We start from the raw sequence: 15694 nt of genomic DNA on the forward strand, positions 1-15694 counted from the left end.
GGCCAGGCATGGTACATGTGTGAGGCTGCCGAGTTGCAGAGCCGCCACCAGGTTCCGCCCGTTGTCACACGCAACCAAGCTCACTGCTAATTACACAGGGTAATTAGCAGTGAGCTTGGATATGGCTGCAATAAGAAATAAAGAAATAAGAAAATTAATAAACGTCAGCCTGTCAGCGCTGTCAGTTGACAGGCGGGTGCGCTTATTAGTGATGATGCCACCAGCTGCACTGAAGACCCGCTCTGACAACACGCTAGGGGCAGGGCAGCCCAGCATCTTCAAGTCAAACTCAAAATCGAATCAGCAGTGGAGAAAAGTGGTGAGTCACATCCAAGCTCACTGCTAATTGCCCTGTGAAAGATGGTGGCATATACTATATAGCTGCACTTACCCACAGATTGTATACGAAAACCTCCAGAAACTAGTGTGAACAGTATATTTTCTTATTTCTTCATTTATGACTGCAGTCACATCCAAGCTCACTGCTAATTGCCCTGTGAGAGATGGTGGCATATACCATATAATAGTAATAATAATATAATAGTACTGAGGACTTCTTAGGGGTCTGTATGCAACACCTGCTGTCCCCTTTCTGCCAGCAGCCGATCAGCATAGTGTGCTGCTAAAATCTTGGTTGCTGCACTACATGTCCCAGCCAGCAGTCTGGAGTCTGACTTTGAGCATAGTGGAGGTGAAGGGGTGGGTGTAGGGCGGGAGGCCTGGGCGGGGGGACTGACAGAGCTAGCATGTGACACAGGAGAAGGAGCACTAACTAAGTGAACGGCCTTGGTTCCACTGAGTGGGGTGTTCAGCACTCATATGCCTACGCATGCTGGTAGTGGTTAGGCTGGTAGTGGTGGCTCCCCTGCTGATCCTGGCGTGGCACACATTGCACACGACAGTCCGTCGGTCATCCGCAGTTTCTTTAAAGAACCTCCAGACTTCGGAACATCTAGGCCTGGCCACGGGAGTTTGACTCGTGAAACAGTTGCTGATCTACTTGCTCTGTCCCTGCTTCTCCCTCTACCCACCCCTCTTCCTCTTCCAACCGGTCCTGTGGCTGAACGTGACTCCCCCACAGAAGCACTGTCACTAGGCTTATCCACCCAGCTCAGTCACATCGTCCTCATCCACCAGCCCTTCCCCCAATTCTGAATCCCTCCTTTCCCTGGAGGGGCCAGGCTGTGGGGAAGGAGGCTGAGCTAGTGGAGCAAGGGTTCCCCTCCCTTGGCTAGCATGGGTGGACTGCGTGGAAGACTGGGTTGTGGATAAGTTACTTGACACATTATCCGCTATCCACGTCAGCACCTGTTCACACTGCTGCGGTTTCACTAGTGGTGTACCCTGAGACCCCATAAGTTGTGAGAAGAAGCTAGGGATTGAATGTCTGCGGTGTGCCACTGCTCCCTCCTCAACGGGTGCTGCTGTGTCCCCCTGCCCAGAACCACGACCTCTGCCCACTGCATCACTTGGAACCCCACGCCCTCGTCCCCGACCCTTACCCCTGGGGTTCACCATTTTATGGACACTGCAATGTCAAGACTGAGATAGCTGCACTACAGATCACAGCAAGCCAAGAAAATATATTACTCAGACTACTTTTGGAGGTAGTCGTATAGAGTCTGTGTGTAAGTGGTGCTATATGGTGTATGCCACCTCTTACACAGGACAATGAGCAGTGAGGTGGGATATGCCCTTAGTAAGAAATACAGAAATCATAAAATATACTAGTGGTCCCACTAGTTTTTGGGAGGCTGTGGTATACTATCTGGTGGTGACTGCAGCTATATACTGTGTGACACCCCCTTACACAGGGCAATCAGTAGTGAGCTTGGATATGACTTCAGTGAGAAATAAGTAAATATATTGGTGGTCAGTGTCACACTAGTATTTGGAGGCTGTCGTATAGAGCCTCTGTGTGTAAGTTGTGGTCTGTGGTCTATGCCACCTGTTACACAGTACAAAGAGCAGTGAGGATCTATGCAGGTGTACTACAAATCACAGCAATACAATGTACGACAGCAGCAACACCAGCCACAAAATAATATAATAGTACTAAGCACTTCTTAGGGGTGTGTATGCAACACCTAATGCCCCCTTTCTGCCAGCAGCCGATCACCACAGTGTGCTGCTGAAATCGTGGTAGCTGCACTGCAAGTCCCAGCCAGCAGTCTGTAGTAATACAAATTAAAAACGACTTAAAGCCCTTACAAGGGCTGTTTGTATTGCTAGTATTCCCTGCCTACTGGAACGCTAAATCCTGCACTGACACTCTCCCTGACCAGCAGCAGCTCTATCATTGATCTCTCACAGCACACGTCTGAAGCGAGCACTACTGGCGCCGAGTTTTATATGGCAAGGTAATCTGATCGCCAACCAATCGCTGCTATCGACATTTATGGGTCCCACATCATCGCAGGATGTACCAAAGAGTCTCCTGCATGTTTATTGGCTGAGAAATAGCGCCCAAACTTACAGGAAACGGATAACGAGATTTCCTCGAGTATCGCTAGATGCTAGTCCGAGTAACGAGTACCATCGAGTACCCTAATACTCAATCGAGTACCAAGCTCGGACGAGCACGTTCGCTCATCACTATTCCATATAAAGAGCCGATAGAGAAGTTACTGAGGACTATTCCCTGGATGGTTCTGTGGATTTGTGGTTGGTGAAGGATCAGAGGGGTGATGGTAATGGAGGGAATTCTACACAGAGACTGGTCACATGTGGCGGCCACAAGCGTCTGTTCTGGGTCCTGTTCTTTTACATATGTTTGTTAGTGACATAGGAGAAGGGTTGGTGGGTAAGGATAGTGACATAGGAGATGGGTTGGTAGGTAAGGATAGTGACAGGAGAAGGGTTGGTAGGTAAGGATAGTGATATAGGAGAAGGGTTGGTAGGTAAGGATAGTGACATAGGAGGAATGGTAGGTAAGGATAGTGACATAGGAGAAGGGTTGGTAGGTAAGGATAGTGATATAGGAGAAGGGTTGGTAGGTAAGGATAGTGACATAGGAGAAGGGTTGGTAGGTAAGGATAGTGACATAGGAGAAGGTAGGGTAGGTAAGGATAGTGACATAGGAGAAGGGTTGGTAGGTAAGGATAGTGACATAGGAGAAGGGTTGGTAGGTAAGGATAGTGACATAGGAGAAGGGTTGGTGGGTAAGGATAGTGACATAGGAGAAGGGTTGGTAGGTAAGGATAGTGACATAGGAGGATTGGTAGGTAAGGATAGTGACATAGGAGAAGGGTTGGTAGGTAAGGATAGTGACATAGGAGAAGGGTTGGTAGGTAAGGATAGTGATATAGGAGAAGGGTTGGTAGGTAAGGATAGTGACATAGGAGGATTGGTAGGTAAGGATAGTGACATAGGAGAAGGGTTGGTAGGTAAGGATAGTGATATAGGAGAAGGGTTGGTAGGTAAGGATAGTGACATAGGAGAAGGGTTGGTGGGTAAGGATAGTGACATAGGAGAAGGGTTGGTAGGTAAGGATAGTGACATAGGAGAAGGGTTGGTGGGTAAGGATAGTGACATAGGAGAAGGGTTGGTAGGTAAGGATAGTGACATAGGAGGATTGGTAGGTAAGGATAGTGACATAGGAGAAGGGTTGGTAGGTAAGGATAGTGATATAGGAGAAGGGTTGGTAGGTAAGGATAGTGACATAGGAGAAGGGTTGGTAGGTAAGGATAGTGACATAGGAGAAGGGTTGGTGGGTAAGGATAGTGACATAGGAGAAGGGTTGGTAGGTAAGGATAGTGATATAGGAGAAGGGTTGGTAGGTAAGGATAGTGACATAGGAGGATTGGTAGGTAAGGATAGTGACATAGGAGAAGGGTTGGTAGGTAAGGATAGTGACATAGGAGAAGGGTTGGTGGGTAAGGATAGTGACATAGGAGAAGGGTTGGTAGGTAAGGATAGTGACATAGGAGAAGGGTTGGTAGGTAAGGATAGTGAAATAGGAGAAGGGTTGGTAGGTAAGGATAGTGAAATAGGAGAAGGGTTGGTAGGTAAGGAAAGTGACATAGGAGAAGGGTTGGTAGGTAAGGATAGTGACATAGGAGAAGGGTTGGTGGGTAAGGATAGTGACATAGGAGAAGGGTTTGGTAGGTAAGGATAGTGACATAGGAGAAGGGTTGGTAGGTAAGGATAGTGACATAGGAGAAGGGTTGGTAGGAGAGAGGTTATTGTGGAGAAGGAATCCTCTTTCCAGTATCATATCGGCAATTCTGTTTTACTGAAGACTTCAGAAGAGAAGGATATAGGGGCAGTGATTTCTGACAGCCTTAAAATACTTATCTCTACCGGTGACTCAAAGCTTTCAAAAGTTTGGTTCGGCAGGCTCGCAAATATTTAAACGTAAAATTCCTAGAACCCTATGAAACGCTCTAAACAGTCCGGCCCCCATCACACATCCGTGTCACTTATTACTGCCAGGAAATGCGGACAGATATTCCTGAAGTGTATAGGGGGAATACGGCTGTATCCATGTTTCCCAGGACTCTCTAGGGCGGTATATACAACTTCTGCAGCCGCGGGGAATCAGACGTTGTTTAGGTTCGGATAACATTGTTGCACCCAATCATTCTGCCATGATCGCTCAGCACTAGTCTTGGGTCTTGATGAGGAGCAGTGACAACATCATAACCGTATATATATCCACATGAGATTTTATTAACAATCAGTAACAAGTTTGGAGCTGCGGTATATGATATCTGTATTACCGCCAGATCCCCTATACACATGGGGAATACATAGCTGTGGTATCTGGATTATATTTGCTTTTTTGCAACAGGCGCATGAGTGATCATTGAGCGCTCTATATTGGCTTCTCCCTGGAGTGAATATTTTGATGTTGAACAACATGATGTTTCCGCGCAAAACATTTTCCACATTCTGAACATATATATGGCTTCTCTCCTGTGTGAGTTCTTTCATGTATAGTGAGCTTTGGTTTCTCAGTAAAACATTTTCCACATTCTGAACATGAATATGGCTTCTCTCCTGTGTGAACTCTTTCATGTCTTTTAAGTGTTGATTGATCATAAAAACATTTTCCACACTCCGAACATATATCTGGCTTCTCTCCTGTGTGAGTTCTTTCATGTAGAGTGAGCGTTGGTTTCTCAGTAAAACATTTTCCACATTCTGAACATGAAAATGGTTTCTCCCCTGTGTGAATTCTTTCATGTTTCTTAAGATGTAATTTACCAATAAAACATTTCCCACATTCTGAACAAGAATATGGCTTCTCTCCCGTATGAGTTCTTTCATGTGTAGTGAGATTTGATTTATAAATAAAACATTTTCCACATTCTGAACATGAAAATGGCTTCTCCCCTGTGTGAAATCTTTGATGATTAAACAAACTTACTTTTCGAGTAAAACATTTTCCACATTCTGAACATGAAAATGGCTTCTCCCCTGTGTGAATTCTTTGATGATTAAACAAACTTGCTTTTCGAGTAAAACATTTTCCACATTCTGAACATGAAAATGGCTTCACCCCTGTGTGAATTCTTTGATGATTAAACAAACTTGCTTTGCGAATAAAACATTTTTCACATTCTGAACATGAATATGACTTCTCTCCCTTATGTGTTTTTTCATGTTCATTGAGGTATAATCTATCAGAAAAACATTTTCCACATTCTGAACATGAAAATGGCTTCTCCCCTGTGTGAATTCTTTGATGATTAAACAAATTTCCTTTTCGAGTAAAACATTTTCCACATTCTGAACATGAAAATCGCTTCTGTCCTGTATGAATTCTTTCATGTGAAGTGAGCGCTGATTTAAAAGCAAATCTTTTTTTACATTCTGAACATGAAAATGGCTTCTCTCCTGTATGAGTTCTTTCGTGTGTAGTGAGATGTGATTTATCAATAAAACATTTTCCACATTCTGAACATGAGAATGGCTTCTCTCCTGTGTGAGTTCTTTCATGTATAGTGAGCTGTGATTTATGAGAAAAACATTTTCCACATTCTGAACATGAAAATGGCTTCTCTCCCGTATGAGTTCTTTCATGTGTAGTGAGATGTGATTTATTAATAAAACATTTTCCACATTCTGAACATGAGAATGGCTTCTCTCCTGTATGAGTTCTTTCATGTATAGTCAGATGTGATTTTCGAGTAAAAAATCTCTCACATTCTGAACATGAAAATGGCCTCTCCTTATTGTGCCTAATCTGTGAAGGATCAGTAGACAGGACGTGTATAGAAGGATGAGACGGCAGATCTTTGCTGTGAGGGGCTGGGGGTATATCTGGGGTAATAGAAGGTTCTGCATATGTATCCTGGGTGATAGGATTTCCCTCTGATCTCCGGGGACACTCATCTGACAATAGAAAAGAGATTACGTCTGAGTAATAACCTGGGAAATGTGTCCTATATTTATCTGTAGTTGTTTGTGTGACATCATGTGCAGAATGTGACATCATGGAACCTCCCATCATCCTCCATCACTCCCAACAACCAACATGGTGACAGCAGCGTATTCCCAGCACTACACACCTCATCTATTCCGCTCTCTGTAAGTAATGTGCAGCCTCTCCAGGAATCCGCCATCTTTTCCCTCCCTGTGTATAGAGACAACCTTACCCCCCTTACTCTAAGGGTACTACTACACAAAAGAATTGTCGGCCGTCACACCCATAGCGCCGTACCGGGTTCCGGTCCGCCACCGCTGCTGCACCCGCTGCTTCACGCTCCAGCTTTTCTCCTCCAGCACCGGCACTCGCACCCCCACAGTTCAGTTTAAAGGTTGACGCACCGAGCACCTTCCCTATAGATCCTGCATACGTCCTGTTTCCTCTTGTTGTAGTGTGGTGTGCGACCGGTCACCTACTCGGGTGTTGGTAGAAGTGACCCCACTCCTGTGGTGGTTGGTCGGTGGAGTATAGCTCAGCCAGATGGTAGGTTGTCATGACGCCAGTGCCGGTTGGACACACAGGTATGGAGAAACACCTGTTTTTAGCTATTTGTGGCTGGCTATACCCTTTCCCCTGTGGTCGGTGACCTGCCGGGCTGTGAGTTGGTCCCTTGGGTACTTATCACAGTGGTGCGGATTGGAATTATGACCCACCTGAACTATCGGTACCGCCACCCACAGAAAGGAGAGATGACCCTAGGACGGTGTAGTTGCGGTGTAGGTGCATGTGCAATAATCACTGAGTCCCGATAAAATGAATAAATTGGTTCTTTTACTGATGAAACTTTAGTATACACTTGAATAATATAATACAGACTTGACTTTACTTGATCTGTCTTGAGAGCTGTTTGAAGTAGAGAGCAGCAGTGCTGACTTGGTTGCGTGAAAAGTAGAAAGTTCAGAATAGTGGAGATGTAGGTCGTGAGAGTTTAGAGTAGTGGAGAGGAGCTTGTCTTGAGAGTCCCAACACAATGTAGTATTGTGCTCTGCCTGAACTTAAGAAGTAGTAGAATACTTGAAGAAAATACTTATGCCCTTGTTTCGACCTTTGTCGCTATACCACCTTTTTCCCTGCAGTGTCGGGGTACCGTCCTATCAGGGTGACACAAACCCCAGTCCTAGTTACCTGATTTGAGCAAGGTCTCTGAGGGTGTCCCGGTGTCACCTGTGTTGCAAGATAGAGTTCGTAGGCTCTTAGCAACTTTGCTCTATCTGGATCAGTTCCTCTGCTTTAGGATACAGTCCTGCACCTTTAGAGATGTTCACAGTGTGGGTTGGGGTGATCTCTGACTTGTCCTCTCTCTAGGTGTTTAGCACTGCATAGTTAGGATAAGTGTTGCTTTGAGAAAGAAAGTCTCTGTGTTCCCCATACGTCTATCTACTACCACACTCCAGACTAGACTAACTAGACTTCCTGTCCACCCTGGGCTAACTAGTCACCTCCCCAGGGGCTGTGTGTGTGTCAAGAGAGCAGGGATCGGCAAAGGAAAGAACAGCAGCTCTCATAGGCTGGTACAGATCAGGTGGTACATAGAAAACAGTAACCCTTTAGTGACTACAGCTGTGCAACATAAAACAATATATAAAAACAATACTGGCACCTAGTGGTAAAACTAAAGAATGCACTCCATTACCACTGAAGGGCTAACTTTCGGACTGGTGTCTAGAGCACTCAACTGTGGGACACCACAATAGCCTTTGCATGCTTCACAGCGTGTGGTCCCAGCCTGTGGTTTCTGCGGCCTGGGGTCTCTGCTGGTGACTGCTGCCCTGGTTCCAACTGTGAGTCCTGCTGTGTTCCTGCCTAGGTATCTCTAGCTACACCTTGCCTGCTTCCGCTAGCAAGCCAAGCCAGGGGATCACCTGCCACTGCAAATCCAACCCACCTTGTGGCGGACCTCAGTAAAGAACAGCAGCCCCTTAGGCCCTCTCCGCTCCCTGGTGTGGCCTACGTTATTGCTAACGGTGGTTCGGTGGATTCTCAACTCCAGTCGTTATCGTAGGCTTCAACCATGGATGCCCACAAGATGTCCGTTTTGGCTAAACAGGCTCCACTAGTGCCTCCATCACCTCCAGTGCCAATACCACCTCACTTGGGGCTAAATCTACACCTGGCATTTCGGTCTAATGGTGATGTGCAGGGGTTCAGTGTCATAGTTCAACCATGCACATCAAGTTCATGGCCAACCAATTCACCACGAAGCGCTCCAAGGGAAGGCTTTGGCCTGGGCAACACCACTGTGAGATCGGGTTGACCCCGTCACCGTTAATCTCCAGGACTTCCTATCAGAATTATGGTGTGTGCTCAAGAAGTCAGCTCGAGCCTCGTCTGCGGACAAGGCCCTCCTCAGTCTACGCCATTGGAACACATTCGTTGGAGAATATGGAGTACGATTCCACACCCTGGCAGCTGAACTCAAATGGAATAATACTGCCCTAGTAGCCACCTTCAAGAAGGGCTTTTACAGTCGAGTGACCTCCTTGAATGAGCTGATTCTTCTGGCCACTCGGATCAATGTCCGGTGCTCTGAGAGAAAGGAGGATCTCCGACAAGAATGGAAGCTGCACAGTCCTTGCCTCACATTCCGGCTGGCACCAGCTTTCCAGAAGCCGACCACTCCTACGTCTCCTTCAATGACTAAGGAGCCCATGCAGGTAGAGACAGTTTGTCTTACTCCTGAGAAGAGAACTCGGTCAAGGTCTCCATTCCATCTGGCAGGTGATTCCAGTCCACCTTCCTGGATTCTGGTTCTGCAAGCAACTTCATCACTGCACCCCTGGCAATAGAATACCGATTCCCAGTGGTTCAACTTGCCAAACTTCTGACCATTTCCTCAGTCACCAGCGAGTTCCTGCGCGATGCCGTCAAGGTCCAAATCAAACCATTAACCTTACAGGTGGGTGCCCTGCACACAGAATAAAAAATAGGAAATCGACCTCCACATGTTACCTCGGTCCTCTTCAACAATTCTGATGAGTCTTCCATGGCTGCAGCTCCATGCCCCTAGCCTGCATTGGAGGGTCAGAGAGATCTTGTGTTGGGGACCGAATTGTTTCAACCACTGTCTGCAGATCCCTCACATCTGGTCAACTTCACCACCATCTGACCCTTTCAAGCCATTGCCTGGCCTCCCGGCCCAGTACTAGGATTTGCAGGGGTGTTCTCCGAAAAGCAGGTCAACCCATTACCACCTCATTGGCCATACGATTGCCCCATAGATCTTCTTCCAGGCACTATGCCCCCTTGTGGAAGAGTGTACCTGCTCTCGGTTCCGGAGACTGAAGCCATATCTGCTTATACCAAGGAGAATCTGCAGAAGGGCTTCATCTGGAAGTCCTCCTCTCCAGCCGCTGTCGGGTTCTTTTTCATCCAGAAGAAGGACTGTTCTCTCCTTCCAAGTATCCACTACCGGGGTCGCAATAGAGTGACTGTGAAGAACCAGTTTCCCTTGCCTTTGATATTAGGGTTGTTCGATCGTCTCCGTTGAGCTTGGATCTTCACAAAACTAGATCTCAGGGGAGCTTACAACATGATCCAAATTCATGAAGCCGATGAATGGAATACTTCCTTCAACAGCGGGGATGGGCACTTCGAGTATCTGGTCATGCCCTTTGGCTTGTGCAATGCCCCAGCGGTCTTCAAGGAATTTGTGAATGACATCTTTAGAGACCTCCTCTACACCTCCTCGACATCCTGATCTACTCCCCAGATCTACGGAAGAAGTGCATGTTCCATCAGTCCAGCCTCCCCTTTTTAGGCTACATCATCTCAGACCGTGGTCTGCAGATGGACCCTGTGAAACTTTTGGTAGTTCTTTAGTGGCCATACCCCATTGGACTTCGAGCAATACAGCAGTTCTTGGGCTTTGCCAACTATTATGTCCAATTCATTCTCCACTTTTCCACCCTTGGTGTAGCCGACTGTGGCCCTGACCAAAATGGGTGCTAACCCCAAGCAGTGGCAGGGCAAGCTTTCGCCTATTTGATGTCTGCCTTTGCTTCAGCTCCTGTTCTGTCTCGGCCAGACCCCACTAGGCAAATCTCCTTGGAGGTAAATGACTCTTCACTGTGAGCTGCGGCCGTCCTTACCCAGAAGGACTTGTCAGGGAAAACTCGAACATGCATCTCCTTGAAGATTTTTTTCTTCGGCTGAGAGGAATTATACCATAGGAGATCGGGAGCTACTGGCTATTGAGTTGGTTATAAAAGAGTGGCGTCACCTCCTGGAAAGGGCGAAGCATCCAATTAACATCTTCACAATCTCCTTGATCTTTAGTCGGCCCTGCAGCTTAATCCCAGGCAGGTCAGGTGGTCTATCTTTTTCTCTTGATTCAGTTTTGTCATACACTTTCAACCAGCAGAGAGTAATGTGAAAGCGGACACCCTCTCTCTCTCTCGAGCCTCTGATTGTTCTTCGCCAGATGGACGCTTCTCGCCACATCATACCACCTGAATGTTTGATGCAAGGGTCATCTCAGTTCTTCAGAATCTCCCTCCTGACAAGACCTTTATGCGCCCAACGATCGGAAGAAGAATTCTAAAATAGGGTCATTCCTACTTGATCACCGGACATCCAGGAGTAGATAAGACCGGACAATTGATCTCTGGACACTACAGTCTTTCCAAGGATATAAAGGACTTTGTGGCCTCTTGCTCCATTTGTGCCCAAAACAAGACCTCCCGCCTTAAGCCAGTGGGTCTACTTCAGCCTTTGCCCATTCCAGATCATCCTTGAGCACACTTTGCCATAGACTTCGTTATCGACCTTTCTCCTTCTGCAGGTAACACTGTCATCTAGGTGGTTACGGACTGGTTCTCCAAAATGTCCCATCTTGTGCCTCTTCATGGTCTGCCTTCTGCTCCTCTTCTGGCCGGCCTTTTCCTCCAGCATATTTTTCACTTAAATGCCTGTCTCTTCATATAATTTCTGACAGGGAACCCCAATTAGTTTCCAGGTTTTGGCGTGCTCTCTATTCCTAGCTCTAAGTGACACCAACTGGAGAGTCAACTAGGTTCTAGGAAATTATCTCCGTCATTTTGTTCTCATACAACAATCAAGTTCCACTGGCAATACACCATCCTTTGTTGTCTACGGTCAACATCCTTCTCCTCCATTGCCTCTCCCAACATCTTCTGATATACCTGCCGTGAACGAGCTGGTCAACGATTTTGCATCCATATGGAAACAGACACACCAATACATGCCACTGGTCGGATGAAGTCTCAGGATGACAAGAAGAGGAGACCTGTCGTAAGCTTCTCTCCCAGTGACAAAGTCTGGTTACCTGCCAAGTAGGTGCGACTGCAGATTCCGAGTTACAAATTGTGCCCACGGTTTCTTGGACCATTCATGGATGGAGATGCATCAACCCAGTCACCTACAAGCTCTGTCCGCCTCCCACCATGCGGATCTCAAACACCTTCCACATCTCTCTCCTAAAACTGGTGGTCCTTAACGGTTTCTCGAGAAAGCCCATGTCTCCTCCTCTGCAAACTCTGTCTCATCTGACACCTACCTTGTCAACGACTTCTGGCCATGAAAACGGTTAGAGGGAATACGTTTTTTTCTGGTAAACTAGAAGGGTCTTGGTCCTGAAGAAAGAAGCCAGAAGTCAACATCCTGGATCAGTAGCTTATCAGAGGTCCTCACAGGCAAGATAGAGGGGGAGGCTGAGGAAGAGGCGGTGCTTACACAGCCGCGGCAGCATCCCCAGCTCGGGGCCACCGCCACTGCTGCGCTCGCTCCCTCTGTTGTCCCCTGCTCCTCCCCACTCAATGTCTGTGCATGTAACAACACAGACATCGAACGGGGAACAAGGAGCAAGTCAGCGATGCAGGGCTAGTGCAACCCAGGTAACCCCGATTCCGAACTCTCCTAATTCCCAGACCTCTTGTCCTTCCCCCTTTGTTTCCCTTTTCCCCACCCCCGTGTCAGGTAACGTCCAGAGTTGTTGTGTCCCTGACAAGCAGCATTTCAATCGTATCTAATCTCAGATTTTCCCCCAGTGCCCACTTAGTCCTGTGTATTACCTGCTGATGGGAGGGGCTGCTGATCCTCCAGCATCACATCCTTGTACTGATCCTTGTGTCCTTCTACATACTCCCAATCCTCCATGGAGAAATAGACCGCCAAATATACCTTAAAAGACAAGACAAGCTCACTTAGGGGTCACGTTACATGCTATCCATAGAAGTCTATGACATGAATATGTATTTTACAGGTGATTTTGGGGGATCACAATTGGAATTCTTTGATTTTATGGTCAGTAATGAAAACGGTAAATTGGTCACCACAGGTTTCAGGAAGCCACATCGAGCAACTCCATCTTACATTTTGGCATTTCCCATCCTAAGGCTATGTTCACACTACGTAAAAGTACGGCCGTTGTTGCCGAATGGTGGCCATTCGTGAGTTTCCGCCAGTGGTTTCCCAGCTACAGCCTGCCGCCAGAGAGAGAGTCCGGACGGCGCTGAGAAAGGTAACGGCAGAGGATGATGTGGAGGCCTTTCTGGGAGTGTTTGAGAGAACGGCTGAGCGAGAGGGTCTCCAGCCTGACCAGTGGGCTGAAGTGGTTGCCCCATTTCTCACAGGAGATGCACTAAAGGCATACTTTGACCTCACTCGGGAGGACGCCCAGGACTACCAAAAGCTGAAAGGTGAGATCCTGGCACGCTTGGGGGTCAATATATATGTTCGGGCCCAACGTGTATATCAGTGGGGGTTTGTGGAATCCAGAGCCGCCAGGTCTCAAGCCTATGACCTGCTGCACCTGGTAAAGAAATGGCTCCAGCCCGAGACTTTAACTCCAGCCCAAATAGTGGAGAGGGTGGTGGTTGACCGATTTGTGCGCAGTCTGCCGGTCACTATCCAGCGCTGGGTAGGCCAAGGTGACCCAGGCAATTTAGACCAGCTGGTTGGTCTGGTGGAACGTTATGTAGCTACCCAAGACTTGGTGCGAGACTGTACCCCTGGCCGGAGGCCACCCCGTCCCATACCCCCACTTGCAGTGGCTGAGAAAAAGCTTCAACATCCTGCTGGGAGTAGCTCCCCACCAAACCAACGTTCCCCAAGGTTACATGAGGTCCCCATTATCTGCTGTTGGCGCTGTAATGGTCCGGGACATGTTGCGGCAAGGTGCCCCTTAACCTCTGAGCCTATGGACTGTGGCTATACTCGCCGGACATCCTTCTATGCCCGACCTGCTGTTAGTGTATGTACCGCTAACCTCCCGGACAAGGATAGGGCACCTCCCATGTGCCCAGTGTCTATCGGCAGGTGCAGGGTCAATGCTCTACTGGACTCGGGGAGCCTGGTGACCCTAGTACGGGATACCCTGGCGCTTCCATCTCAGTTCACTAAGCGCAAACTTGGAGTGTTGTGTATTCATGGAGACTTGAAAGACTATCCTACTGCCCAGGTGGTAATAAAAAACTCCTGCAGGTGAGAAAGTCCATGAGGTGGCAGTAGCGTCGAATCTGCCATATGACCTGATAATAGGAAGAGACTTTCCCTTATTCTCTGCATTGTGGCCATCATTTTTGAATGTCTGTCCCCAAGAGTCAGGGAGAGCTGTAGCTGAGGGTCCAAATCCAGATGTTAAGCCAGAACCATGGGCCACCGAGATAGAAGGGCCAGCCGTAGGGGTGACCGCCACTTCGGTGGATGAGATGGAGACAATTCCAGTGAATGTAATGGTTGGGGATGTAGAGGACTTGCCACCGGGCCCCGAATTGTCAGATCTGGACATCTCTGGTGACAATTTTGGCACGGCGCAACTCCGGGACCCGACTCTGTCCCGAGCACGGGGGAGTGTCTTAATGGTCGATGGTGAACCACAACAACAAGGAGCTGAGGCTATATTTCCTCGTTTTGTGGTTCACCACAATATGTTATATTGTGTCACTCAACTACGTGGGGAGAATGTTGAACAATTATTAGTGCCCCAGGCATATCGTCACCTGGTACTAAATCTTGCTCACCAACATGTGTTAGGTGGACACCTTGGGGCACAGAAAACCCAGGACCGTATACTGCAGAGGTTTTATTGGCCTGGGGTATTCAAAGAGGTGGAGGAATTTTGTAAGTCTTGTCCGACCTGTCAGATAACTAGCCCCCAGCAGCACTTCCGCAGTCCTCTAGTACCCCTCCCGATTATAGAGGTACCATTCGAGAGGATTGCCATGGACCTCGTTGGTCAAGTTCCAAAGTCTGCTAGGGGTCACCAACACATCTTAGTAGTTATTGACTATGCAACCCGGTACCCGGAGGCGGTGCCGCTGCGCCATACCTCTGCCAAACTCATAGCTAAGGAATTAATGGAGATGTTTTCAAGGGTAGGGTTACCTAGAGAGATACTGACAGACCAGGGGACTCCCTTCATGTCTAAGGTCATGAAGGAAGTCTGCAAGTTGCTGGGCATTAAACAGTTAAGGACATCTGTTTACCACCCCCAAACGGATGGTCTTGTGGAGAGGTTTAATCAAACTTTGAAAAATATGCTGAAAAGAGCAGTGTCTAAGGATGGGAGGGACTGGGACCTGCTTCTGCCCTATTTAATGTTTGCAGTGTGAGAAGTGCCCCAGGCCTCTACTGGGTTCTCGCCCTTCGAACTTCTTTATGGCAGACACCCCCGAGGCTTGCTCGACGTGGCCAAAGAGGCATGGGAGCAACAGCCTACTCCACACAAGAGTGTCATTGAGTATGTTACTAAAATGCAGGAGCGGATGGAGACAGTGATGCCCCTTGTCAGGGAACATATGGAGGCAGCTCAGCAAGCCCAGAGTCAGGTCTACAATAGAGCAGCTCAGGTCCGGAACTTTAACCCAGGAGATCGGGTTTTGGTTCTCGTACCGACTGTAGACAGCAAGTTCCTTGCGAGGTGGCAGGGCCCCTACGAAATTCTGGAGAAAGTAAGCAAAGTAAATTACAAGGTACATCAGCCTGGTCGGCGGAAACCGCAGCAGATCTACCATGTCAATTTACTGAAGCCATGGAAGGATAGAGAGACTTGTGTTGGCTGCCCACAGTCGGTATGTTTAGGGGAAGGGAAGCTAGCTCCTCCGACTTTTTCAGGGGAAGCAGCTGCCAGAGTACGTGTTGCTGACAGCCTTTCACCGAAACAGGCTCAGGAAGCCAAGGAGTTCATTAGTCGGAACACGGACGTGTTCTCGGACCTCCCTGGGCGTACCTCCGTAATCCAACATGACATTGTCACCGAGCCTGGGGTGAAAATCCGGCTAAAGCCGTACCGGGTACCCGAGG

The 15694-nt window shown here is 48.0% G+C and overlaps 2 protein-coding genes across 2 annotated transcripts in view; one reads left to right on the forward strand and one right to left on the reverse strand.

Annotated features, from left to right (window-relative positions):
* The window catches only part of LOC138786863 (zinc finger protein 665-like), a 171550-nt gene that overhangs the window by 119801 nt on the left and 36055 nt on the right, over positions 1–15694 (forward strand). The gene's annotated exons all lie outside the window — the stretch shown is intronic.
* Positions 4142–6490, reverse strand: LOC138786744 (zinc finger protein 84-like). The gene has a single exon (XM_069963761.1). It carries the CDS (start codon positions 6455–6457, stop codon positions 4817–4819), a length of 1641 nt encoding a protein of 546 aa, XP_069819862.1. The 5' UTR covers positions 6458–6490; the 3' UTR covers positions 4142–4816.

This window comes from Dendropsophus ebraccatus, chromosome 3 (assembly GCF_027789765.1).
Source record: "Dendropsophus ebraccatus isolate aDenEbr1 chromosome 3, aDenEbr1.pat, whole genome shotgun sequence".
NCBI lineage: Eukaryota > Metazoa > Chordata > Amphibia > Anura > Hylidae > Dendropsophus > Dendropsophus ebraccatus.